The sequence below is a fragment of the Anas acuta genome, chromosome 2 (assembly GCF_963932015.1).
Source record: "Anas acuta chromosome 2, bAnaAcu1.1, whole genome shotgun sequence".
Lineage (NCBI taxonomy): Eukaryota > Metazoa > Chordata > Aves > Anseriformes > Anatidae > Anas > Anas acuta.
In genome coordinates, this window is record NC_088980.1 from 150,128,741 (window position 1) to 150,154,924 (window position 26,184).

Here is a 26,184-nt window from a genome sequence, read left to right on the forward strand (position 1 = left end):
AACATATCACCTCCATTAATTATTCCATACTGCCATTGTCACCAGCCACCACAGGCAGGGAAACTCATTTTTGGAAAACAAGTAGTGTTTCAGCTTTGGAAGTATGGAAGAATAAAGTTCTATGACAAGGTTGTGTAGACTTTATAATTTGGACCACGGACATATAATGTTTTTTCAGAAGCTACTTAGCCAGACACCAAAGGACACTTTAAAGCTAGAAGCAGTCTTGTAAAGATTTTTGTGGGAAATTCAGTTACAGTAACTGATGTAAATGACTTTCAAGAACACCTTAAAATGATGCAGGAGGAATTTGCTTTACTGTTTGTTATTATTCAGTCAAGAGTAACAGATATCCCCAACAGGTCACTAGGACAAGAGTGAGGCCAGCACTAGAGTTTGGTGGTAAGCCCTCTGTCTAGAGCATCTCCACTAAAGCTATTGGGTCTTCTTTGGGTTATTTCAGCAGATTAATTATATTGTAAATGTAGTCTCTAAAACCATTCTTGTCACATCATAATTTTCTAGCTGGAAGGAAAAGGCAGAACAATGAATTGCAAACTCCCAAATGGGTAAGGAGCACTGGAGAAGCCTGTTCTGTGAGCAAATGGGAAATAGAGAGGATAAAGCAGATTAACAGTTATTCTAGCAGAAAAGTTTTAGCTGGGTTGGTTCTGTGTGTTGAACTTCCATGTCCAATCCTGCAGATGTATGTAAGGACTGGCCAAGTGTCAGCTTTCCTCTGCCTTCTCTAGGTCCTGGTGTATGTGAAGGTGTTAAGCAAGAAGCCATTAAATTTATGGAGGAAGCAGAGCAACTCATCCGAGCATCAAACACTTCCCATTTCCCTTTTGGAGAGAGTTTCTTGATGGCAAAGGGAATACAGCTCACGGACAGTGACCTCCTACGTTCTGCTCAGCTCTATGAGCCAGAGGTGATGGTCTCTGAAAAGTTGTTATCAGGCAGTGATTATTCCCTCCATCTGGCCGCACAATCAGGTAAGTGAAAGGGAGATGATTATAATTAAAGAGATTAATGCCCAGGATCTGTGCAAGGGTACTTTACAAGGAACTCAGATTTCCTGAAAGATAGGTGCAACTCAGCAGGTGTTACTTATTAGTGTAATTAACCTAAGCCAAGGTCTGATTTCAGTTGATTTCAGATTTTCTTATATGTATGGATCCCTGCATAGGTCAGATATACATCTGCAGTGTTTATTTTCCTTTCTAAAGTATAAGGAAAAATCAGATGTTTGTAAACATGTACTTTTAAAATATCTCTTCTGGTATTGACCACCAATATCTTCTCTTACTTTTTTTTTTACAGTCTTGCATTTCTACTGGCGGAGTCACTTTGCTGTGAAGGGTTCTGCTGGAGAAGCAACACAACTGGGATTTCATCCCTATATCCCACAGTGTGATGGCCTGGGAAACTGGGAGCCAACTCAGTGCTATGAGAGCACAGGTGAGCAATCACCAGAAAAATACTCCACGTTGTCTGAACGCAGAAAATCTAATAATTATTATTATTTCTTTATTTATTTATTTTTAAAAAAGAAAACCTATATTCTTGTAGTCAAACTGGAGAGAGATAGATAGGTGGGCTTCCATGATGGGTGAAATATTTATTGACTGGAGTGAGGGACTCAAGTGACAGCTCATAAGGGCTCAAAAATTGGTTGATGATGAGTTGCTTGCTGCTAGTAGTGGTCCTAAGAGGTCATTTTGGGGTGCTGGAAATTATTTCATGCTTCTGTTAATGACCAGGGGAATGAGACCAGAGCACACCCTCACCAACTTTGTGGATTATACCAAATTGATGAGAATAGGTGATACACCACATAACAGAGCTTGCAACGGAGGACTCTCACCAGAGCTGCTACATTTCCATTTGCATCACAGTTCCAAAGTATGGTCTACTTATCTCTGGAAACCAGAGTTAACTGTGTCTTAGACTTACTGACCACTTGCAGGGGATTAAAATCCTCCAAGAATGCAACAAAGTTAACTAGGAATACTGCAATACAACATCTACAATAAGTCTGCTTTTCTTCCCTGGGCAGGTCATTGCTGGTGTGTGGATGAAAGAGGACATTATGTTATGGATTCCTTGGTCTCACGTTCAGCAGAACTTCCTAAATGTCAGTTGTTTTTTCTTCTTAAATGTCTGTATTTACTTGTTCTTAAAAAAATTAATTATTGAAAATTCTAGTAAGATATGCAAGAAACATGTCTTGTTTTGAACCATTGCAAGAAAATAGAAAAGAGCCTTTTATGCTTGTTTTGCTCGTGTGTTTCATTTCAGTTCTTATGAATTCAATTTACATGATTTGGGAACAAACCCTCTACTGTTGTTATCAAACACCAGTCAGGTGTTCCCTGCCTGATGCTCTATCATGTAGATGTGTGAAGGAGATAGAAAGACCCATCTTTCTCTAGGTTAGCTTTGAGAACTCAATTTTATTTTAATATACATGTATGTTTGTTTGTTTGTTTGTTTGTTTGTTTTATTTTCTCTTACAGGCCAGACATCATGTCAGAGATCTCGAGCCAATGCCTTAATTTCCAGCTGGAGACAGAGTGGCTCGAAGGTGGATGCTTCTGCAGCATATCTGTTTGTCCCCTACTGCCTTGAGGTAATTTAGCATGGATGAAGGAAGAAGAAACAAAACCTTCCTGGTTTTGCTAAAAGGACAATAGTATTTCAGCCTGTGCTCACTAAATACCCCCTGTGCATTCTTATTAACCTGAAAGAAAGGTGTTAGACAAAACATAAAGGGGGCTATGCCCTCCATAAAGCAGAGTTTAAACAGTTCTGAGATGAAGACGAGGAACAGGAAGCTCTGTTCCTGCCTGCACCTCCCTCCTGCAGGGTGGAACTGCTTAGGCCTTACACAGGGCTGAGTTTAAAAGGCACAATTAACTGACTTTTGGGAGACTTTTGCTTTCTGAGGTATGAAATAATGTGAGGATGAGAGGGAGATGGATACGGGTATCCCAAAATGGGGTCTATGATGTTTGAAACATGGCATTGAGCAGGGTAGAGCCCTGAGATGGGCAAGAAAAAGACACTTCAAATCAAGGTTATACCCATCTTTCAGTCTGCATACTCTCTCTCAGGGTGTGGTTTCAGTCTTATACTAGGTAACCTATATTTTAACATTTCATTTTTCTCATTAACATGTATTATAATGGACAAATGTATATATAATAAATATTTTAACCACACTTTTGGGATATGGATTTCTGAGTGTCTCTGTTAATATCGATTGCTATGCAGTGACGTGTAATTGATTTTTCTTAGACAGGAGAATATGCTGTGCTACAGAGATCCTACACGGACATTTGGTGTGTAGATCCTGTGTCAGGAGAAGTATTTCAGCGTGGCAGCATAGATTCAGATGGCAATCCTGAATGTGAGTAATGCTTTACTTGCAGCCTGTTGTGGCAGTTGTAGCATCTTGTGGAATCATAGAATGGCTTGGGCTGGAAGGGACCTTAAAGATCATCTAACTCCAACCCCCCTGCCATAGGCAGGGACATCTCCCCATAGATGAGGTTGCTTAAGGCCCCATCCAGCCTGGCCTTGAACACCTCCAGGTATGGGGCATCCACAACTTCTGTGGGCAACCTGTGCCAGTGCCTCACCACCCTCTGAGTGAAGAGTTTCCTCCCGACATCTGATCTAAATCTCCTCTCTTCTAGTTTAATACCACCCACCTTGTCCTATCATTATCTACCTGAGTGAAAAAAAAAAAAAAAGAAAAAAGGAATAATGCACATGGAAACATGGGTTTAACTTTCCAGTGACAAGTGCAAGCACATACCTTTACAAGGCTAGCTGAAAATAATTACCCTTTACTTTCACAACACCAGAAACAAAGTCTACACAAAGTGATAGCTTTGGGCTCATGGATGAGTTTTCAGGGTGATTTCTGAGCTGTAGCAACTGAGCCACTTGCAATAAGGGAGTCAGAGAAGCACAGTATCATCCAGGTTGGAAAGCACTTCTGATATCATCTAGTCCAACCTCTAACCTAGCACTGACAAGCAGTGGTATGAATTAAGTTTTGGGACCTAAATTAATTATTTTTTAAGAACATGTCTCCCTTCAACTGACAGGGACAGACATAGCTAAAGAAAGCATTTAGGAAAACAAGCTCTCATGCCTAAAGCTAGACTTTGAGGAGCTACTGAGTGAGACAGGTAACTGTTACAGGAAGCTGGGCAGAACTATGTGAAGCCTGAAACAGAATGTGGACATTTTACATAGTCCACAACTGTTCTATGGAGCGTGATTAAATCTATATTATCTTCATATCGCTTTCAGATAAAGACAGAGTACTGCTGAGGTATCAACAGAGATGGTTCCTCCAAAAGATTGAAGAATTCCTGCTTATAGAAATTGTAGTGCCAGATTGGAGCTAAGGCCCTGGCTCTGCTATATTGAGTAGTACAGGCAGCTACAGAGCCTGCAGTGCTCATTTCTTCACTTCTTCAGATAGGATAACAAGCTTAGATGGTGCCTTGGTCTGACCCAGCAAGTCTGCTCTTCTCTGCTTGCTGATGGTCTAATGACACAAGTATGGCAAAGACAAGCAGCAGACCTGACTGGGGATAAGTAACTGCACTCTCACTGAGGAATTGACAATTGTACATTGGTTCCCTGAATCACCATGCAGGTTTAAAAGTTTACTCCAGCATTTGTGGATGAACAAAATTAGTAAATACTAACTTCAATGCAAGCTGGGGTTGAACTTTTTTGGATCTTCTTGTGTATGGATAGTTCCTCAAGCACATGTCCTTGTCTTTTTTTCTTTTCTTTTTTTTTTTTTTTTTTTTTTTAAACCATAAATACTGCTGGTTTGTGTGATTTTGCATATGTATAGAGTTGTGTTCCAAAGGTAATAAACTGGGACATTTGGACTATTTTAAAATGTTAAATAATCATAGTATTACTATATTTCAAATGACCTTGCTCAAAAATTCTTACTAAACAGAATGTTTATTTTATTTTATTTTATTTTGTTTTGTTTTGTTTAAATTTAAAATGTGAGCCTATAAGTGATGCACTGTCAAGTTTATGGCAAGAAAGGATGTTAACACAAAATAAATCAATATCGTATTTTGTAGTTTTTCCTCCATTTTCTTGGTGCAAACTCATATATCATGCACTTTAGTCTTTACAAAACAAAAGAAACAAACAAAATGTTTCCTAGTGGAACTAAAATTTCACACATTTCTGTAATGATACACATTAATTGTGATTTTGTATTCCCTTATATTTTTATTTTTAGCAGTACTAAAAGCACTATTGTTGAAGTGTCTAGACAATTCTGTACTTCAGTTTATCAGTTTGCTGTCTTCTGTTCTGCATCTTGCAATGATTTTCCTCTCTTTAAAGGTCCTAGTTACTGTAATATGTTGAAGTCCAAAACTAGTTTACGAGAATCTGGTAAAGGCTACATCCCACAGTGTGAAGGAGACAAGGGGGTGTTCTCACCCGTGCAGTGCAGCCGGGATGGAGAAAGCTGCTGGTGTGTGTTTGACAATGGAGAAGAGGTGCCTGGGACACGAGTAAGGGGAGGAAGACCTGCATGTGAAAGTGAGTTGATGCTTGAGGCATTTTGCTTTCGTGCAAGTTCAGGTCTGGAACTAGACTCAGATCCTAACTTTTTCCGGTATTTAGTTGTGTTTAAGCTTCTTTGATCAGACCATTATATTTTTGCTGTTAGTATGATTATTTTTGTATTATAGCAGATTTCAGACCTATCTGGGCATGATATCCCATTTTATTCAAGTACTTTGTCATGGAGAAGGAGGAGGGTCTAGATCTTTGACATTTCCTTGTTCATAAAATTGGATAAATCAAAGGGCTGTTAAACTTTGTTAAAAGTCCACCTGAACAGTTTGATGCAAACTTGAACCTGTTCCAGTGTGAGCTGGCTCTGGGATTAAAAGCCATTCAACTGACTAAAATAAAATTTTAAAAATGTATGCTTCTGCCATTCCTACTCTTGGCTAGTGGTCAGAATTGTGAAAAGGATGTGCCAAAACACTACATATTCACAGAGTATTTCCTGTGTTATGAGAGCTGCAGAGTACTGGATTTCACTCATGGTTTCCAGTGAGATGTCCAAACGGCAGATATTTGGATAACTTTTATTTCCAATGGTCTTTATATATCTCCCCATCACTGAAGTGAAGCAGAACAAATGAAATTTTCTACAAGGCCATGCTCCAAAGTGCAATGATTAATTGAAACTAAAGATGTAAAAAGAAAACCTTCAAGAGCCAGTGCCTGCAGGACACCACTGTTTCCATAGTTCTTACATTTTTTTAAATGATAGCTGTTGGTAGATTTTGGAAAATGAGGCCACATAATAAGAAATTGCTTAGGTTTCCTTCTGTGATTATGCTATATAATGAGCAAAATGTGCTTCTCAAGCTGATGGTGTCAGCCTAACTCTCTGTAAAGCATTTTAATCAATTAGATAACTCCTCAGCCAATTTGGAAACAGCCTACAACATCATTTTCTTTGAACCCTCTTGTACCAATAGACAACTTTGAGGACATGATTGTTTGAGAAGCCACAGGGAGATCACAGGGTTATATCTGCCCCATACAGTGTGGTATTATATGGAGCTGCCCAACAAAGCTCTGAAGAAATGAACTCCAGAGCTAGGGCAGTGCAGTCACGTGCAGCTTTCTAGCTTTTCAGAGAAGCAGAGCTTATTAGTCTAACAAATGTAGTGCTGCAGCTGTCCTGCCTTCAGATTAAGGGCTAGGACTTCTGTGGCGCACTGGACTGTGTAATAGCTATTTACCAATTTGTTTGGACCAGGTGGAGGAAATCACTTTGATGCATGACACTCCATAGAGCAGGCTGACTTTCTGACAAACTCTGAAAATGAACAGAGAAAAGTGGAAGAGATTGTAGTATGCCAGAGAAAAGTCAGAATTAATTTTAAATGTGAGTCTTTCATATCTTCTCATTTTCACAAAAGCTCATTTTCTGGATTTCCTCCTAAATTCCAAGAGATTCTTATGAAATATGATCTAAGGAAGGTGTAGGCGTACAATGAGATAGGGCCCTCAGACGATTTTGCATTCTGCTTGGACATTTGCTGTTTCTTGGGACCCTGTAATGCTGTAATTTTCCTAGAGGAAGTAGTGACTGAATGATTAACTACCTTGAATGTTTAAAAGATTGAACTGAGAGAGAGAGATACCTGCTTCAAAAATTTAGTGGAAACTTGGCTTTACTGGGAACCATTTGTTATTTTGCACATAGATATACCACTGAAATAATCTTTAATGATTTTTCTGGATTTTGAAAAAGCAGTGGAACTTTTTCATGCTAAACAATTTACTTACAGGATAAGAATAAAGAAGAAAAAGTTATTTTTCCCCTCAGTCTGTCCAGCCTCATCCTGGAAACTACTAATAATTGTTCAGGAAAAAGAAAAGGGAGTATTATTTCACTATCTTGGATATCTTGTCTGTCAACAAAAGAAGCTGTTGTGGTGGGAGAGTACAATAAACTTCTCCTGCAACATCTGAAGAGACAGCTGTAAACAGCAAGTAGTAACTTCAGAGTGCCCAGAGCTTGCAATGAGTTTTTCATTAGATTAATCATTTCCATCAGAGATAGAATCCAAGCTCTTCTAGTTGACAGACACCAGAGAACTGATGCCAAATATCCTAGCAGTCCCCACATGCACCTCCCATCCTCAGGCCTACTTTCCACTTCGCTGAGTGGAGATAGAGGAGGGGAGAGCATCTAGAGAAAGTACTTTCCTTCTGGAAATCTTTAGAAACACCTGTGAATGAAGTGCCAATATTTAACCTGACTCTGGTTCATTCCCACAGGACCAAGAAGTTGAAGCAGAAATAGAATGACAAAATGGCTTGATAATGATAATAAGGGAGGTGATAACTGTAGAGGGATAAATGAACAAACTACCAATTGTCTTGACTGGTTGATGAGGGATTTGAACTGAAACTCGTGAACTAAACCAGGAAATAATCCATCCCCTTTATGTGTTTGGTGGGCTCTCTTTTTCTTTAGTTTACAGACCAACTCTTACTGAGACAGACAGTACAAGACTGTAGCAGCTTATGTCTGAGACTGGATTTGATTTTCTGGGTTTAAAAAAAAAAAAGAAAAGAAAAGAAAAGAAAAGAAAAGAAAAGAAAAGAAAAGAAAAGAAAAGAAAAGAAAAGAAAAGAAAAGAAAAGAAAAGAAAAGAAAAGAAAAGAAAAGAAAAGAAAAGGTGTTAGAATAACAAGGAGATCACAGAATGATTTTTAATATTTATTATTAATTTTGAATAAAAAGATAATGTAATTTACAGGAAGTGGATGTAGTTTGCATTGGTCAGGATAAGTATCCCTATTTCTTACAGTGATATCTTTTAGTCCTAAAATCTCTGGAGAGTTATTAAAACTTCATATTCATAAAGGAAGAATGACAGGTTTCCATCTTTACTAAGAAAAAAAAAAAAAAGATTGGATCGAGATTCAAGGAGTGAAGAGGAAGAGAATAGAGTCCCCACTTATAGAGTTATTAGAGAAATATTAGCCCTTCAGAAACTAGGGAGGTTGGGACAGCTCTGGGCATTGTTGTTTGGAAAATAGTCCATATGTACACCAAACCAATGAATTGTAGGATATGAGAACTTTATTTCTTTATTTTGAATTGAGGTAGTCTTTTATTTTTTTCTTCTTTTTTTTTTTCTTTATGTTTTGTAGTTCTGGAACTGAGAAGTGTGCTTAAGTATTACTAGATATATTCAGGAAGTAGGTTGGGATCTGGCTAATATTGAACAAAGCAGTTGGTTTGTACTGGTTAGTAGAAGTTAACAATTATGTTAGTTAGCCTATAGTTTGTTATAGTGGGCTAGCAGGTTTGAAATGACTATGTTGATATAGAGTGAGTTGACAGGGTAGATTTTGCACTCTAATTCCTAGCTGTGTATCACAGCTAGGGATCTGCTGGGTCACCATAAACATCCTGGTGCTATTGAAGACACCATAATAATGAGTTCTTGATCTTGAAATTCCACTCTAAAGAAAACTCAGATTTTTTTTTTTGGCCCTGCCTGTTTCCACTGGATATCTTTTGTGAAGGTTGATGGTAAGAACCCTTCTTCTCATTTTCTGCTTAAATCTATTCATGACTGTTTAAAATTTATTTGTTATTAAAAACCATGCACGTAGCTTTCTGTACCCAGTGCATTACCCATCAAAATGAGTACAAGTCTTTTCATCAGCATTATAAAACTGGACCACGGTGATGTCGAACCAGATCTAAGTTGATATATATGGGAAATGCTCTCTAGGTTATCTTTGTTTATGTGGGGGTTATGAGGACATTTTAGTAGAACTGTTTCGCAGTATGCTCCTAATATATCTCTTTCCTCCCCTGCCTAAAGATCCCCAGTGTGCTCTGCCATTTGGTGCCTCATCTATTCTCAACGGAGCTGTGATTTGCGAAAAGGTTTCTGAGCAAATGTCAGGCGTTCAGCAGTGCCGTCTGATATGTCGCCAAGGCTTCCACAGCGCTTACTCCAGCACGTCGTTTCAGTGTGATTTGCTGCAGCACCGATGGGTCTCAGCTGCCCCGCTCTACCAGGCCTGCCAAAGTACGTCTGAACTGCCATGGGTTGGGAAGGGCACAGAGCAATGTAAATGGGTGTTCAAAAATCCTCCTTCATCATGAAGCTATATTATGAGTTACAACGATAGGACACAGTTATATGGGAGTTTCTAAATTAAGGTGCAGTAGATTAGTCCTGTCTTCTGCCATCTTCATCGCTGTCTTTTGACTGGTTATGCCAGAAACAGTCCCATTTTTCTGTAACAGCATAGTTATAAATAGTTATTCAATCTATATGCAGATTTTCCTTTGCAAGTTAAAAGATGTTGGCACCATGAAGCGGTTCTGATGGAAACACTTAGCCCTAGAGGAACAGATGAGCACCAGATGTTTGAATTTGGCAGAACCTGTATGTTTATTTGCATAATCAAGTCACTGTTACTTCTGCATCTTTCTGTAGCAATCTGTTCTTTAGAATTATTCTCTCAGTTAGATGGCTTGTAGTGTTTTTCAAACCATTTTTCTTTCAAGAAAAAAAACAAACAAACACACCCTTTAAATCTTGGAAGAATCAGTTGTCTATTCAGAATGCGTGTAATTGAGATTTAATGTCGGTCTTTTCAATTATTTCAAACAGAGATAAGTTCCAATCAATACAGCAACTTCATAGCACTGCCTAACTCTGAGAAATGCAGATCTTGATGAAAAGTCTGTCAATTCATTGTCTGTCTCCAACAGATCTTCATCTCCAGAATGGGCTACACATGTTTTCTAGAAACTCCTGTATTAACACATCTCTACTCATATCCAAAGCTTTCTATTCTCAATGTAAACAATTTGAAACTTGAATTTCAGATTGAGGCTTTTGTTCGCCCTTAAACATATTTGGTACATATTTATACCATACTATGAGGTAATTTTCATGCTTGCCTGTTATGCTCGATTAACTGTTTATAAGGCCAGAGGGGAGTGTGTGGCAACCTAATACAAGCTTCTGTTTAACGCAAGCTAAGAGACTTCCCTCAGCAATTTGTTTTTGAAATAGAAGAGGGGGAAAAAAGACATCTGATGGTCATTCAATGAATGTCACAGTAATAGAGAATTCACCACACCACTTAACAATTTGTTCCAATGGATAATTACCCTAACTTTTAAAAACCTTATTTCATGTTCCTTATGTGTACACTTAGAGATTGTGGTTAAGTCAGCTCTTAATTACTCTACGATAAACTAAACAGATAAAGGGCTTTGTGCCTTTCAGGAAGAAGCAGGCTTTTATGTCTTTTGGTCCTTACAACCACTCTCCTTGGACTCTCTTCAGACTTTCCACAGTCATTTTGGGAGCAAGGGAGTGGGAATTGTGCTCCAGCAATGATGCTTGTGCGTGCTGTAGTGAGGCTCTGTAGAACTAGGGAGCAGGGGAGAGCTCTGCCACTTCTCCAGGCTGGTGGATACGCTGTGCCGAATCTGAGAGAACAAACTCTTTGAGAAGCCTGTGATCAGTATAACTCAGACAAGAATTTTCACTTTGTTTGTTTTTGTTTTCCCCTCCTGTCTAACTACTGTTTTAATAGGTTTTCATCTTGAGATTGACTTCACAGGTCTCTCAGTGGTTTGTGTGATTTGAGTCACTCTGGTTTGCTCTCAAAAAATCAGAAGGCCCTTCTCAGATATCCATGTCAAAGCTGTTATTCTGCAATTAAATTTATTCTCTCCCAAAGCTTGATTCCAAGTTAATTTAACAGGCTAGGTTTCTGAAAGCCTGTTTGAATTAGTATTAATTACTGTAACCATTCATTTTCTTTTTAAATAGAAGTCCTGTATCAGCTCTTTCCTGATTTTAGCTGAGAGAAATGAAGGTTGACAGACCAATAATTCCTGTTTTTCTGTTTCTTTTCTGATTATTGACGTAATGCCAGCTTTCATCTAGTTCTCTGTATGTTCGTATCTGCCAAGGCTTGTAATAAATCATCATTAGTGGTCCAAATCTTTCCGTATCCTTCTGTGAGTGACTGCTCCGGTGTAAAATGTATCTGTATTATATATATTGTCTTTTTTTTTTTTTTTTTTTTTTCTGTAGTGCACAAAATATATATTTATCAAGCACTCTTTCTGCTTATTATTCACTGTGGACAACTCCACTGTTTTCACCTAGTAATGGTGAGATGTTATTGATGAAAGATAAAAATGCAAATCAATGTCATCTTTTCCTCAAAGTAACTTCAGAAGTCAGTTTTTATGTTAAATAGTGAGGCTAATAAATGCCCTTCTATTTATTTTTTAGAGCTCCAATTATTTCAGACAGTCCAAGCTCAAACACACTTTCAATTACTTCTACCTCCTCAGAAGACTTGTAGTTCTGACTATTCTGGATTACTTGAGGCATTCCAGATACTTATTTTAGATGAGTTGAAGGCTCGTGGTTTCTGTCACCTCCAGGTAATTTCAGTTCTGTTATTCAATAAATAAATAAATGTTGAGACACAGAATAGAACTTTGCATCTTCGAAAGAGAAAGAAGAGCAGAAAATACTATGAAATCTCTTATATGGATGACTAGGAAAGTACAATGTTCAGACTCACTGCCCTACATTGGCGGATCAGTTTAATTGTAGCCACAGAAGTCATATCACATCAGTCCAATATTTATTAAAATACGTTTTGATCAAAGTGAACATTTTGACTCTTCTTATAGTGAGTAAATAACCTGCTAAAGTTATATTCTCCTAATTCTATTTCTGTTCTTACTGGACCTTTTGAAAATGTTGCCTTGAGCATAGCACAGTGCAAATGAGCATGGAAAGACAAGAACTAGAAGACTCTAAGTTTGACTAACCTTAATTTCATTTAATATTGAATTAAAGGTAGATGCATTTGGAAATACCATCTCAGTTCCTGTCTGTGACAATTCCTCTGTCTATGTTGAATGTCTGAGTGTGGACCGCCTGGGAGTGAATGTCACGTGGAGGACTCAGCTGGAAAACATCCCAGCAAGTTCTCTCCCTGACTTACATTATATTGGTAAGTTTATCTCCAATGTTTCTGTGAAACAAACCTGCTTTGCTTCCTAACAGTTTGGCTTCCCCCCGCCTGCTCTTGGGAGGCACTAAAAAGGCAGCACAAATGCTCACTGACAGGGTCTTTCTTTATAACACTGGAGGTGTGTTTCTGAACCTTTGGTGTTATATTTTTCAGGCTGTGACTGCAGTGTGAAAAGCAGATAAAATTGAGTATTGCTTTCAGATAGCACTGGCTCTCCCAGCTTCTTTAACTGTCACTGAAAATTACTTTATCTGTCAGGAGCTGAACTGTCCTGGAGGTTAATTTCCAGTGGGCAGATTGTGTTCCTTACTGCGTTGTACTCAGAGAAACACAATTCACATAGTGCCAAAAAGATAAGTAATTTCTTCAAAAATGTGGTTTTCTTGGTTTTGTTCCTTTTCTTTTTCTTTTTATTACATTACCTTTGACACTAAAGAATTACCTTTACCTTGTAAGTCCTAGAGCAAAGATGCAGAGTCCATTGACTGGTAAATCTTCACTGTGGTTTAAAATGAGTTAGAGACAGTGTAAATAACTTTCAAAACACTTGGAATTTCCCTTTAAAATAAAAGAAGTAAAAGACATATCCCAAGTTGAAATGTCCTTTATGCCAGCTTTTCTCTAGTTACAAAGCTTTGCAATGATGTTCCCAGCGCTAAATATAAATAACTCTGCCTGCACATGTTCTTCCCTCTGATTTTGAGGCATGGAGAGTTGTGCCCTACAGCCTGATCAGAACCAAGTTCAAAAGTCTTCAGGACCTGAACAGAGTGTGCAGTGGTCATGTGGTTCCTGGCTATAGTGTCTGTTTGTGTTTACTTCCATTCAGTTGTACCAGATCATAAAGAAAACATGGATATTAAGTGGTTTGTAGAAGGTGGATCAAAGTGCAAATTTTTCTGGGTTTATATAGCAGTTTACTTCTGAAACCATTCTGCACTGAGGACACTGCATTTTTGACCCTCTCCACACTATAATTTTCCCACAGTATTTAAAATTGCTTTTCAGGGAATGACTGTGTGGTTTCAGAAGAGGTAGTATAAGTCTAGTCTGGGGAGATCAGACAACTGTAAACACGCCGTCTGTATACTCTTAGCACCATTAACTTCCATTACTTTTAAAACAGCTTTGGGTCTTTCTGTTTGAGTTATTGTCTGCATCATCACTGGTGTATGTACACAATGAGTGAGTAAATTTGCTCTCTCAATTGAAAATCTGCATTATTAAAATTGCTTAGATCTTTTCCTAGCTTCTCTATGGATAAGGGATAGGTCAGTAGGTCTCATGTGTGTGTGTGTGTTTTCCCCAGTGAAGAAGCTGAGAAAAAAAAATTGCTAATTGCTAAACAGAAGCACGGCACGCATACGTTTCCAACGAAGAACATTAAATCTAAATAATTCATGATTTCTTTGTTACATTTTTTTTTTCTCACAGATATTTTCATGTATTAAATTCGGAGGTTATGGAAATCCCTTCCTGAGGGATCTTATGCTGTTTGGCTTGATAGCTTAGACCTCAGTTCTAAAAAATTTGAGGAGGACTTACAGAAATTTCTCTCTTTTCTGTTCAACAAACAAAAATACTAATGATTATAAAAGTGAACTTTTGCTGGATGAACATATAGTAAACAGTTCCTATCAGTGAGATTAGATGAATCCCTGTCCCTTATACAGCCAAAACTTTAAGCTTTTTTTTTTTTTTCTATGTATTCTTGCAATGAAGTATGAGACACTTAGTAGTTTAAATGCCAAAATGGTGCAGCAAAGAAGGAACAAAGGAACAAAACCAGGGAAGCACTGCCATGCTTTACAGTATGCTGTGTCCCAGGAAGCTTTTCATTTACTGCCAGGTCCCACGTCAGGCAGTAAGCATGGCCCCAAGCTGGCCAGCCTTGCTGGAAGGGTTGAACCAAGGCAGCTGTGCTGCACCTGGGACACTGCTCAGGACTTCTTTCCTGGCTCTGGTTGATATGTGTATGACATTACCAGCTAGTCTGTGGCTGGGATGTCTGCCACAGTGCTGGACTGCTCTCTCTTGAGAACAATTCCAAGATTTACCTGTCTGCTTGTTGTATATGAACACGTTTAGTGTAGCTAAACACTTGTTATTATATGCTGCCTCCAATGGACACCGTATAGACATGGACACATAACACAACCCTCACAGGAGAGTCATATTTAGTGACAGTGTTAAGAACATTTTAACACAGGGAAATATCCTAACTAAAGGAACTTCAGTTCCTTCAGTGGGTTCTTGCTGGCTTGACTCTTTGCTTGTTTTCTACATGTGAATTCCCTCCAGCTGCCATTTCTAGGTTATTTTTGCTTCTTTTACAGCTAGAAAATTCAGAAGGGTATTTGCTTGAATAAAAGGCTAATCTACTTATTCCTGCTTCCAGTTACCAGACAATTTCTGGTAAAACCTTTGCAAATAGTTATGGGTTATGTGGTAATCTCCAATTACTTCCTCAGGAGCTAAGTATCATTTTGGCCTGGGTTTGAACAAAATGGAATGCTATTTTGTTGATTGTATTATGTGCCAGTGCAGCAGAAGGGTAAATTGCTTAAAGCTGAAGGAAACAGAGAACTGAGAACACGAGGATACAGATGTCTGCTTATACACAAGGTCTGTTCACTTCTTTAGCCCGTAAGTGTAAAAGCCTCAAGTTCCTCCTTTGCCAAGACGGAAACAACATCTGCATGACAGCAAGCAGCTACAGACCAACATTCAGACAGAGAGGGCACCTGCACTGTCTGTGCTAGAAGTTTGGAATAATCTTTCAGAAAAAGCACGGTAGGGCTGTGGTCTGTTCAGCCCAGGCTGGTGGGCAGCACTGTGTAGTCAGAGCCTGGTACCTAGCTGTGAAATTCTGTCCTTGCTCTGAGAAGTGAGAAACTGCCCACGGGCTTCAGAGCAAAGTTGGGAAACTTGCCACGTGACAGTGCAGCAGTATGCTCATCTATTTGCCTTGGACACATCAGTCACAGCATAAATAAGCTTTGTGCAGTGTGCGAGGTGTAACATTCCTCGCATTCTCTTTACGTATTTAACATCCTCCCTGTGAAAATTCAACATCCAAGGTCATCGGTGTGCTTGCAAAACCTGAAGTACGTAGCATGCAGGGCTTCCCATTTGGTGGGCTGTATGTCATCTGTAGCTGCCAGAGGTCCTCATAAACCATACCAACAGTTAGTTCTATGCCATAAAGCCTGCAGGGATAAACAGAACATGATAACAAAAAAAAATCCTCTGGGAATACTGTTTCTTGTACCGTTTCTGGTGCAGCCAAACTGAGGAATTTGTTCTTTCTCTAATGCTGAAAACTGTTCTGGAGCAAGTCATCAGAAGGAGAAGCTGCCTGGGCAACTAAGGGTATAGAAAGTAGCAAAGGTCCTCATTTATTTTCCAGCTTTAAACACCAGCTTCAGCAGCTGTGGAGAGAGTGTCTGTTGGGTAGGTGGGTATGTTCAATATCATTAGCGTGACAGAAGCTGGTTATTATGTAGTTACAGATGCCTTCAAAAACAAGTATATAAAATGCTAAACAAGAACTCAGTGATACCCACTGAAACAAGAGGAGCAAATCTGAATGTCAGACAATCAATCTGCTAAATGTTTCTAACACAGATATCATATTTTATTCTTCAATTCTTTCATTTTTGAATTTACTATATTTTGTTTGCACACATCGCTGGGGAGCTGGGAGATGTTCTTTAAAGGTCCCTTCCAACCCAAACCATTCCATGATTCTATAAGCCTGTCGAAGTTCAAGAAGCATTTGGACAATGCTCTCAGACATATGGCTTGATTTTTGGGTCCTGCTGTGTGGAGCTAGGAGTTGGACTCAATGATCCTCAGGGGTCCCATGAAACCATGAACTTGGGATACTCTGTGATTTTATGACTGTTTCTTTAGCACCCTCCACATATGCTAAGATTAGTACTTTAATCTTATAGACACTGTACAGATTCATTCTCATCCATTGTTTGTTGACTTCCTTGTATTTTGTATTTGTATCCACCCATGTTTTTAATTTAAACTTCACCAGTCTTTATGTTGTTGTCCATTTCCCTATTAGAAATCTCATATTATTTTGCTGTATTATTTCTCCCTTTAGAAAAAGCAATTGTTGGAGATAATCTCATTGGAGCATTTATTAAAGAGATTGAGGATGGTGGATTTCTGCTGTATTTGGACTCCAAACAGTTCATAGCAGATTCGCTCATTGATTTTCCTCGGGATGAAGAATTTGATCTGTCCCCGAGCGTGCAGCTAGGATGTAGAAGTGGTTTTCGAAGAACTTCATCTCCTGGAAAAACCATCCCAAATGCACAAGGATGTGGTATGCCTCACTTTATCTTTCCCTTCTTTGATGATGTTAGGAATTAATATAAAGTTAGAAAATCATTAGTGAACTTATGCTTAATAGGTGAAAGGCATAAAGCATTGATGTGAATGGAAAAATCTGAGAGAGATGGAAATTACTGCTTTGCTTTCTGTTCAGTCATTTCATTGCAGATAGAGTAGGCATCATGACACTGACATTAAATGGAAGGTTTCGTAAACATTTCTTGGGATTTTTTAGATCTGTCTGGTATTAGACGGTCTTTCAATATTATACATGACACTTGATGAGAAGATTCTGCAAAGATAATGTAGCCAGTACTTTGTATGATGTTACATCACCCGGGATAGAAACCTAGCTACAAAAATGTCAAAAGTCCTGAGATTGACAATTCTTGGGCCAAGTCTGATCCAGCTCATGCAGAAGCTTTCTCCTTGCTGGCCAACACCCAGACCTGATTGAAATTCTGCCCTCTTTTCATAATCTTTCCTTCTGTTTAGTCTGCTTCCCTGGAATGGGCTGTCTTTCTGTCAACATCCTGCTCGGGGCTGCCAAGCCTGCCTCTTCACAGGATCCCTGGGGCTGTGCCTGGCACTGCTATGTACAGGTCATGCTGCCAAAAAGCCTTTGCTTTGACCTCCCCACTCTTACTTCTATCTACATCAACCCTCTGATAGTGCAACCCTGGTTGTCCTTGTTGGCCCAATGAGCCAATGAGTGATTCTGTGCCTTTCTGATGTCATTTTGAGATTTTGGGGAATAGAAGAGCCAGTTCTACGTATCAGAGCAACAAGTATGGAGTAAGTTTTCCCCAAAAAGGAATATTTTCAGATAGGTAAACCTTCAACACTAATCGGTTAGAGAGATCCTAAGGAAAACTCAAAGCACCTGAAAAGAATTTAGCTCTTTGCTTGGTACAGTGGTTCTCTTAAGTTAGGAGAGCATTCTGATGCTCAGCTGATTGCAAGAGAAAAAATAGATGATTTTCAACTGCTGCCATCAAAGGATCTGAATAATAATGAAAAGAGGAAAGACCTATTCTCTGGCTTAAAAATATTTCTGTAAACTTAAAAGCAACTGGGTTAAGTGCTAGCAGCAATTTAGGGAAACTCAGCTTGAGCTTATATATGTTTGTGGATCTTGCAACTACATTCATGTACATATCAATGCAGTTAACAGAAAGCGGGCATAAAAACAACTCATACGTTTTCAAACTCCAGTACAATTATTGTGGCTGAAATGCTGATGTACCCAAAGTGAAATTACCGCTTTGTGCATAAGCCACTGCATGCTGTCTGGTTTCCACCAAAAAGTCTTTGAAGGCTCCTGTTGGAGGAAAGGGTTACAGAGGAGAACCATCATGTAGGAGATCTTATTTTCAAAGCTCAGTGGCACCTTTCTTCAGCTGTCATTTTTATTATTACCTTGTAGGAATGATCTCAGAGAGAACAGCATAAAAAAAAGTGACAGTGTTATTTATTCCTAAAGAAAATACCACTGAGAATACCTTCCCTTGGTTTTGCCATCATATTGTTCTGTTTAACATTATTAAAAATGAAATAATAGTACCTTATGACTCTAATTTGGTAGCTGGAATAAGAACAAGTTTTTTGTTTTTTGTTTTTTATTTTTTTTTTAATTCCCAAACAAGTCATCACTCTTGATTCTTATATGTTAAAAAGGAGAAGAAAAGAAATACAAAAAGTAATAGTGCAGTGAAGCACTGAAGGTCTTACCTTGCTAACAGCAGGGATATTGGCAAACTTGCTTCTTTGCTTTTTGAAATATTATGTGACTTGAATCCTGACAAAAGATGCTGAGATGGAAGCCCCCTAGTCTAAGAACATGTCTGTGCTCAGCCTCTCTGCTTTTCCTCTTTCCCTCAGGAGAATAAGTATGGTACCTGTCGTGGGTTTAGCTGTACGATTTCTGAGGTGCCTTCTAGGTCCATTGATAGGAGAATGAGTAATTCTGTGGAGTGGTTAAATCATCTTCCCATACATCCAAATGTCTGAATTTTGTGGATTTGCATTAAATGATGTAATGATGTAATTTCTAACTAATGTGAATTTGCTAGAAGAGAAAAACAGTAGCAGATATGAAGGTTGGTGTGTGCTGTGCTTAATTTGGTAACACCTGAATTTAGAGGCGGGAGTCTAACCAGGTTAAATGATGAGCTGCTTTGCCTTTTATCAGGTGCATCTTTCTGGGCAGGCAAAGATTGAAAACTGGACAGGAGATTTTGTTGGTATATCTTTTTTTCTTTCCTTCAGCTTTGAACATATGCTTTTAAGGCAAGGGCTTCAAAGTCCTTGCCCATGAATCAGTTCTGAACTGCTGCTCTTTTCAAGTCAGACCGTTCAGTGTAAGTTGTCTGCAGTTTCAGCTCATCTCCATGGTCTGAAACACTTCAGATTTTGGTTATTTATACACACCATGCAGAAAAATATTAACTCCTACTGAGAACATGTAACAACTTTTAGTTACTTACCAAGATGTACTGTTGTACTAATTTAAGGCATCGTTATTTAGTAAGCAGAATCCATCACTCAGGGCAAAAGAACTTGCAGTGAACTGGATCTTTGTGCCAAATATTTCCTGCCAGGGATAGAGGCCTCTAGGAAGCAGTGCATTAATTTGCCTTGTTTGTTAGTTCATAGACATTTGCATCAGCTAGCTTTAGAGGAAGGCACTCAGTAAAACAGACATAGGAAAGTGGAAAGGAGGATGTTCCTGCTTCACATTTTGGCAGAGATTTCCTATTCAAAGATGCCATGATGGACATACTGCTGAATGCTGTTTTATGTTGTAGGACCATGGTTTTTAATCTAAACATGGCATTTAAGAATTCTGCTTCTGGTTCCTCTGTGATGCAGGTTTTTTGTTTGGTTTAGTTTTATTGTATGCATTCTGTATGTGTAAATGTGTACATAATCGGGTCTTCTATCCTGTCTTGGTCTGTTTCTCTTCTTTTCCTCCTCTCTCCCCCTGTTTAGTTCACGAGGAAAACCTGAAGGCTGCTTGTGAGTTACCTTTGTTTTACTATATTTTTTATGCTTGTTTCTTTTATGATTTGGAAGTCTGGGTAAATTCTATCAGGAGTGCTTTGAGCAGAACATAACCCAAACCAAATACAATGCTAGATTTATAGTCACACTGGCAGCTCAAGACTTCATTAGTAATTATTTGAATCAATAATGTGATATTCCAAAAGTTTCCAGTATCTGATGGGAGGAAAGAGTAGTGCAAGCATTAGGTAATGACCAGTTGCAACACTTTCTTAGCATGCTTAGTGTGATGCTCACGTGCAGCATCCAGGGATTTATTTTTGGAGATTTTTATTTTTAATATATATATTTATATTTAATTTAAATGTTATTAATTTTATTGTATTATTCTAATTTTATTCCTTTTCCCCCTTGTTATTTTAGGAAAATTAAGTATGGATCTGGTTGTTAGCTCTGAGATTTTGCCTAGTGGCTATCCTCCAGTTTCTTACCTGGTTAAAGCAAATGAAAGCCTGAAAGAGTTGAGCTTGATGGTTTGTCTGACTTCCAGAGCCAAACTTAATCTACCCATACTTGTGTTGAGTGTAATGTATAGCTGATGTGACACATGCCTTCAAGAGTTACAGATTCTAGAAAACATGGTTCCCTGCATATTTTTTGCTATTCTTTGTGTCCTTTTGTTAACTTAATGTGTGAAACAAAAGGCACAAAAGGCAATTTTACTTCATTAAGGAAAAGGACAGAGGATAGGAGATACAGCTATTATATTTGCATCATGATTGTAACTACAAAAAGAGGAGGGTGCTTTGAAACACTTGATTTCCTCCTTTTAAAACTTCAATTGCTTAATTAGTGTCTCTCATCCTTTGTAGTTTGCCTTCAATTTAGGCATGTATTACTCATTTCATTTTAATTTCTTGTACTGCTGTTCATTTGCAATGCTTATGATCTTTCTTCCATGGGTTGGAAAATGTCTTTAAAATGTATCAGACACGCTTGGGTATTAGGTAATATGCATGGGAATCCTGTCTCTGTTTTTTTTTTTATTTATTTTTTATTTTTTTCTTTCTTGGTTTTGTAATGGATTTTAGATGTTTTATACTTAGAGCAATTGCCTTGATATCTATCTGGGAGGAAAATTTCAGTCTCTCTGTAGCCTCATCCTAGACTTTCCCATTGGACCGTTTAGAGCAGGTGAAAGAAGATATGATCATTTTTATCCTAGATCTATTTTTAGTCCATTAAAATTAGGTGCTCCACTAAGTTATATTAATTTACATTCCAGTGTGCTGGCCAGAGCAGCAATTCATCATATGGGTTGTAGTGGAGACGGCCAATTTTCCATTATGGTTTCTCTCTAAGACAAGCTTAAACTGCTGTCAAGACGTAGGGCAAGAACAAACATGAAGTTTTGTACATTGTCAAAGTTCCAAAATATACATTTGATAGTGTTTTGAAGGAAATCTGTGTCTGGAAAACAGCTGTGAAATAACAACTAAAGGTATTGTCCTGCAACCGTGTCTGTCTTCTGCTTTAATGATCATCTGAATGATCTGGATAGAAAGACAGTATTGCATGACCTTCCAGAAGACGAAGAGGTTTTTTCTGCGATATGTAACAAGTCATCTGGAAATATTATTTCTGATTTGTTCTGAAAATTATATTTTCAGAATAATTGTATTTTCAGTCTAAGAATATCTTTTTGTTTTGTATTTGAGTTGTCATGTGCACAACTAGTGGCTTTTAATCCAGCCATTATTATTTAGCTTGGAAGCACTTACGAAAAATTTCATTTCCAGGCATTCTGAATGAAAGTGTTACCATGCCGTGAGTTTATGTATGATGTTCTGGGAATTCATGCTCATTGGAGTCTTTCTGTTTCTGTCTGTAGTGTTTCTAGAAGTTACTCTATTTGTAGCTTGGGTTCCTTTGTTTTCTTTCATGACCCATCCACAAAGCGTGTTATCTTATTACAAATGGATTTGACAGTATTCAGCCATATTCCAGTCATCAGTGAGTTTAATAAATGTTTAAGGATTGTTTACCTGTATTATCCCACTTAGAAATACAGATATTGAAAGCTTGAAGTCTTGGCAAGACCAGCAGCCTGATATACACATGGTGTTTGCACACAGGGGTGTGCAAAAGCCTGAAGTGATTGAATTCCAAAAGAATAATGATGTTCTTCTCTTTGCAGTTGTTTGTCCTTCAGGCAGTCATTTCCAGAATGGTGAATGCATTCCCTGCCCTCTTGGTTACTACCAGTACCAGACAGGACGTTCCTCTTGTATCAAGTGTCCAATGGGTAAAACTACCAGCTCTTATGGGGCATTCAGCACTGATCAATGTAAGTTGAGCTAATTTTGTCCTTGTTCTCTGTATCCTGCCTTCAAATAAATAATGGATTTTTCATCTGTAAATTTAAAAAAAAATAATAAAAAAAATATTATATGAATATGATCCCTTCTGCATACATTTGAAGACATTTTTCAAGGACAGAACAAACTGTCTGGTGTTTTGACACAAAATGCATGAGAAATGAGTGGTCAATCTCATCCAGGATGTTGTGGTTCCTTAAAATGTGTTCATTGTCCTGAAGAATTATATCTGGGTATTCAGTCAGTGAGAAACATCTCGTATAGTTCATTTATTGGCATTTTCATGAAGACTAAAGAAGTTTTGTCCAGCTTTTTCAAGACCCTATTTTAGTATAAATACTTCTTGGAGCAACTGTTGATATGTTCACTAAAGTCGGTGTATTTATTTTAAGTTACTTACTTTTGGATGCAGTTCCATAAAGAATATTACTTGTTAAGCTCATGGATAAAAATAAAAAGTAAGTAGTAAGAATGAGTTTCATGGTTATATGGGTGACTACCGGAACTGCTTTGTTTTATTTCAATCCATTCATTCTCTTGGGTGACATAAAAATACAGATTTATGTTAATGCACCCTGACATGAATTAGTTTTTGCCTAAAGAAGACATCGGGCTGTGTAGTCAGTTTTCACTTGCATATCTGTGTTCCTAGTGTAGGTATTGGTCTCAGGTGCTTTATAGTTTACTCCTTAGGTGTAGTTTTCTTTACTGCAAGTGTCTGGAGAAAGCCAAGCCCCTGCCCAGTATTCATCTTACCTGTGTGCTGAGTCTCAGCCCTTTGCAAAGGGCTATATAGTACACATTAGGTTTCTTCTCTACTTCTTTCTTTGCTGTTTTCATGCAAAACCTGAAGAGTTTACTGAATTAACAGTCAGATTAAAAATAAATAAATAAATAAATAAAATATTGACTTGCAAACATAGCACAGGAAGACTGGAGAACAGGTGTGTTTCCCTTTCTGCTTATTACCCTATTTTTCTCCCAGAGATTATGCCTCTGTGGTAAGAATGCCTGAGCTGCATGAGAAGTGTTTCCTAAACTACCTTAGCTCTTAGCTCAATATATTGAAGTGAAATAATGCTGATGCTGGCACGTTTTGATAAGTCAGACTCTGGTCTCTGGTCTCTGGTGGTTGCTTTGTACACAGATAATCCACCCTTGCTCCAGTAGCATCTCCAAATAACATGCAGGGCATGAAACTGGTAAACTAAGCCTGCCAGATTTAGTCCACCTGGGATTTTCTGCTGCTGCCTTTGATGTTGCTCAAATTTACAGGTTTCTTTACCTACAAAGACCAGATACCTGGTAACTAAAAGTTTCTAAATCATAAACTATGTTGAAAAGTGGTTGGGAAGATGCTGCTAATTAAAATCAAAGTGCTTAATTCTTTCTTTTTCTAAGAATATAGAGTGAGGACAATACTTTCCACTGAAAGAGAGATTTTTTTATTTTTATTTTTATTAGTAGATAAATGGATGTGATGGCTCTTGTGCTGTTCTTCATTACATTTCAGGAATCCATTACAACAGGCACTAAACAAACCGATATGAAAATATAGTTTCTTCTGTGCATTACTTTGTTTTACTTTTTTTTTACTTTTTTCTTTCTTTTTTTTTTTTCTGTTCTTAGAACAAGGCAGATTGGTTCCATGGCAGAAAATACTAAAAATGCTTGGCATGCAAATTACAGTAACAATAAGGAAGTGAAATTAGCATGTTTCAAAGCATGAAATACTATGAAAATTAATTTTCAGTGAAGTCTCTGCTGTACTTAGAGCTTTTTGTCCTATTGGTACACTGAAATCCAGTGACAGCGTCATCAGGCTTCCTTCTTTTTCCCTGTTTACTCATAACAGGTATCACTTACTGTCAAGGCAACAAGCAGGGTTTGCAGTGTGATGAAGAAGGCCAGTACAAACCTTCCCAGCAAGACCCTGACAGTAAGAAATCCTTCTGTGTTGATGACCTTGGAACAGCACTGGAATGGACTGAAACAGATGATCTCCTTACAGACTACCAGTGCCTATGTAAGTGCCAGAATACTTGGATATGTTGTCATCCATCATAAGCGAAATCTGCTTATGAAAAGACTCAATGCTCCACAGCTGGCTTGCCAGCTTACTTTCCCACAATTGTGGCCTCTGCCTTAAGCCACATTCCTCCTTACTTTTGTTTTTCTTGACTGCACTATGGAAGTTGTTTCCTGTAAGGGAAGAGAGACAGTTTTCTTGTGCTCTCAGATGGCTGGCAGCTTTCAGCATTTGCTGCTCTCCTGCTCTCTGCTTGGAAACCCAACAAGAATAATGAGTGGGCTAATGGGAAAGAAGCAGAATGATGAATTTCCTTGTAAAATTATCACTCGTCAGTGTGTTCCTGTGAAACAGACTGTTTTACAATGACCTCATAGCTGTGGCATAATGTCACCGTCTGGGCTCCTACTGTATGGTATCTGATTTGGTGAACATATCCTTGTAAACTGAGAGAACTTACTTCTGCTTGAAGACAATTGTGAAGTGCTAGTTCCCAAAGATAAATAATGTAGAAAACAAAACAACAACAGCGAAAAATCCCTCAAAGTAAATATATATATATATATATATGTAAACAAAAACAATTACAAAAAAAACCAAACACAACCAACCACAATATTCTTAGAAATTGCTTAAAAGCATTTCCTTACTACTTCAGTACTTCTGGGGGAGCCTTTGGAACAGTGGAACTGGGCTTCAGACAAAATGAAATAGAACAGTTGGCACAAAGTCAAGGTAGAGAACAATTTGTTGAAAGTCCAAAGAAAGAGTGATACAAAGTAAGTGCTTCAGCAAGCTGGGTATAGTACATGTAAGCATACATTAGCGATCTATCACAGAAGTCATCTATCAAATAATCCCCAGACTGCCCGCAGTAAGGTCTAATTATGCTTCTCAGCCCCAAAGCTTTTGCCTTGCCCAAAAATTACCCTTCCAGAAGGTTTTATTACTCATTATACAATTGGTATCAAATTCTATGAAATATTCATTTTAGAAACTGATGTCATGGTGTGCTCTGAATCAGACAAGTGTGATCAATGGAAGGAGTGTGAAATGAAAGCCCTTGTTCGTAAAGAGGTTGCAAAACTATTTTCAGTAAAACTAGCTATTTTTTCTCCAAGTATACTTGGAAACTGATTGTAGGTATGAACGTGAAGTGTTAGCCTGTAGTGCTTTGTCACTGGGTAATTGGGATGTTTCTCTGGGCAGAGGGCTCATCGACAGAAGAATTAAGCAGCTGTTACTTACCTTGAGCAATTCTGCATGAGCATTTCTGACTTGGTCCAGGAAGGAGTGTTTGCAGATTTCTGTGCTTATTTTGATGGATCATAATAGAAGAGATCATTAAAAATAGATAGATAATGTTGTAAGCCTTGACAATTTTAGAGTTAAAAAAAAAAAAACACATAAAAATACAACAAACTCCGAAGAAATCCTGTTTTATGGTAATTGAAAGGCTGATTTAATTTCATTTTTTTTCCTTCTGCATTCCCAGAAAGCACTATTTAAATTGAAACCAATTATTTCTAAGTTTACTTTCCCGTCTCTTCTATTTCCCTTAAATGAATTCAGGATGCTACAAGACAGAAGGGTCTGAAGGCTGATCTTGCTTTGACAGGAGGTTGGCAATTGGGATGGGTCAGTAAATAATCTGACTATTCTTTGTTTTTTCAAGGCTGCAGTGGGAGAAAGAATTTCCTTTTATCAATGCACAGTAATAAGCCTTAACAGCACGTGTTCATTCTTGTTCTCGTTCTTGTTATATTTTAAGCCACACTTAACCTT

At 38.1% G+C, this 26,184-nt stretch overlaps 1 protein-coding gene across 1 annotated transcript in view; it reads left to right on the forward strand.

Moving 5' to 3' along the window:
• Positions 1-26,184, forward strand: part of TG (thyroglobulin) — a 153,282-nt gene that overhangs the window by 19,006 nt on the left and 108,092 nt on the right. Inside the window, 12 exon segments of the mRNA XM_068672691.1 lie at positions 753-995; positions 1,324-1,461; positions 2,060-2,137; positions 2,520-2,632; positions 3,301-3,412; positions 5,401-5,601; positions 9,435-9,644; positions 11,883-12,037; positions 12,462-12,618; positions 16,757-16,981; positions 22,190-22,339; positions 24,226-24,396. Coding sequence (XP_068528792.1) covers positions 753-995; positions 1,324-1,461; positions 2,060-2,137; positions 2,520-2,632; positions 3,301-3,412; positions 5,401-5,601; positions 9,435-9,644; positions 11,883-12,037; positions 12,462-12,618; positions 16,757-16,981; positions 22,190-22,339; positions 24,226-24,396 — 1,953 coding nt within the window.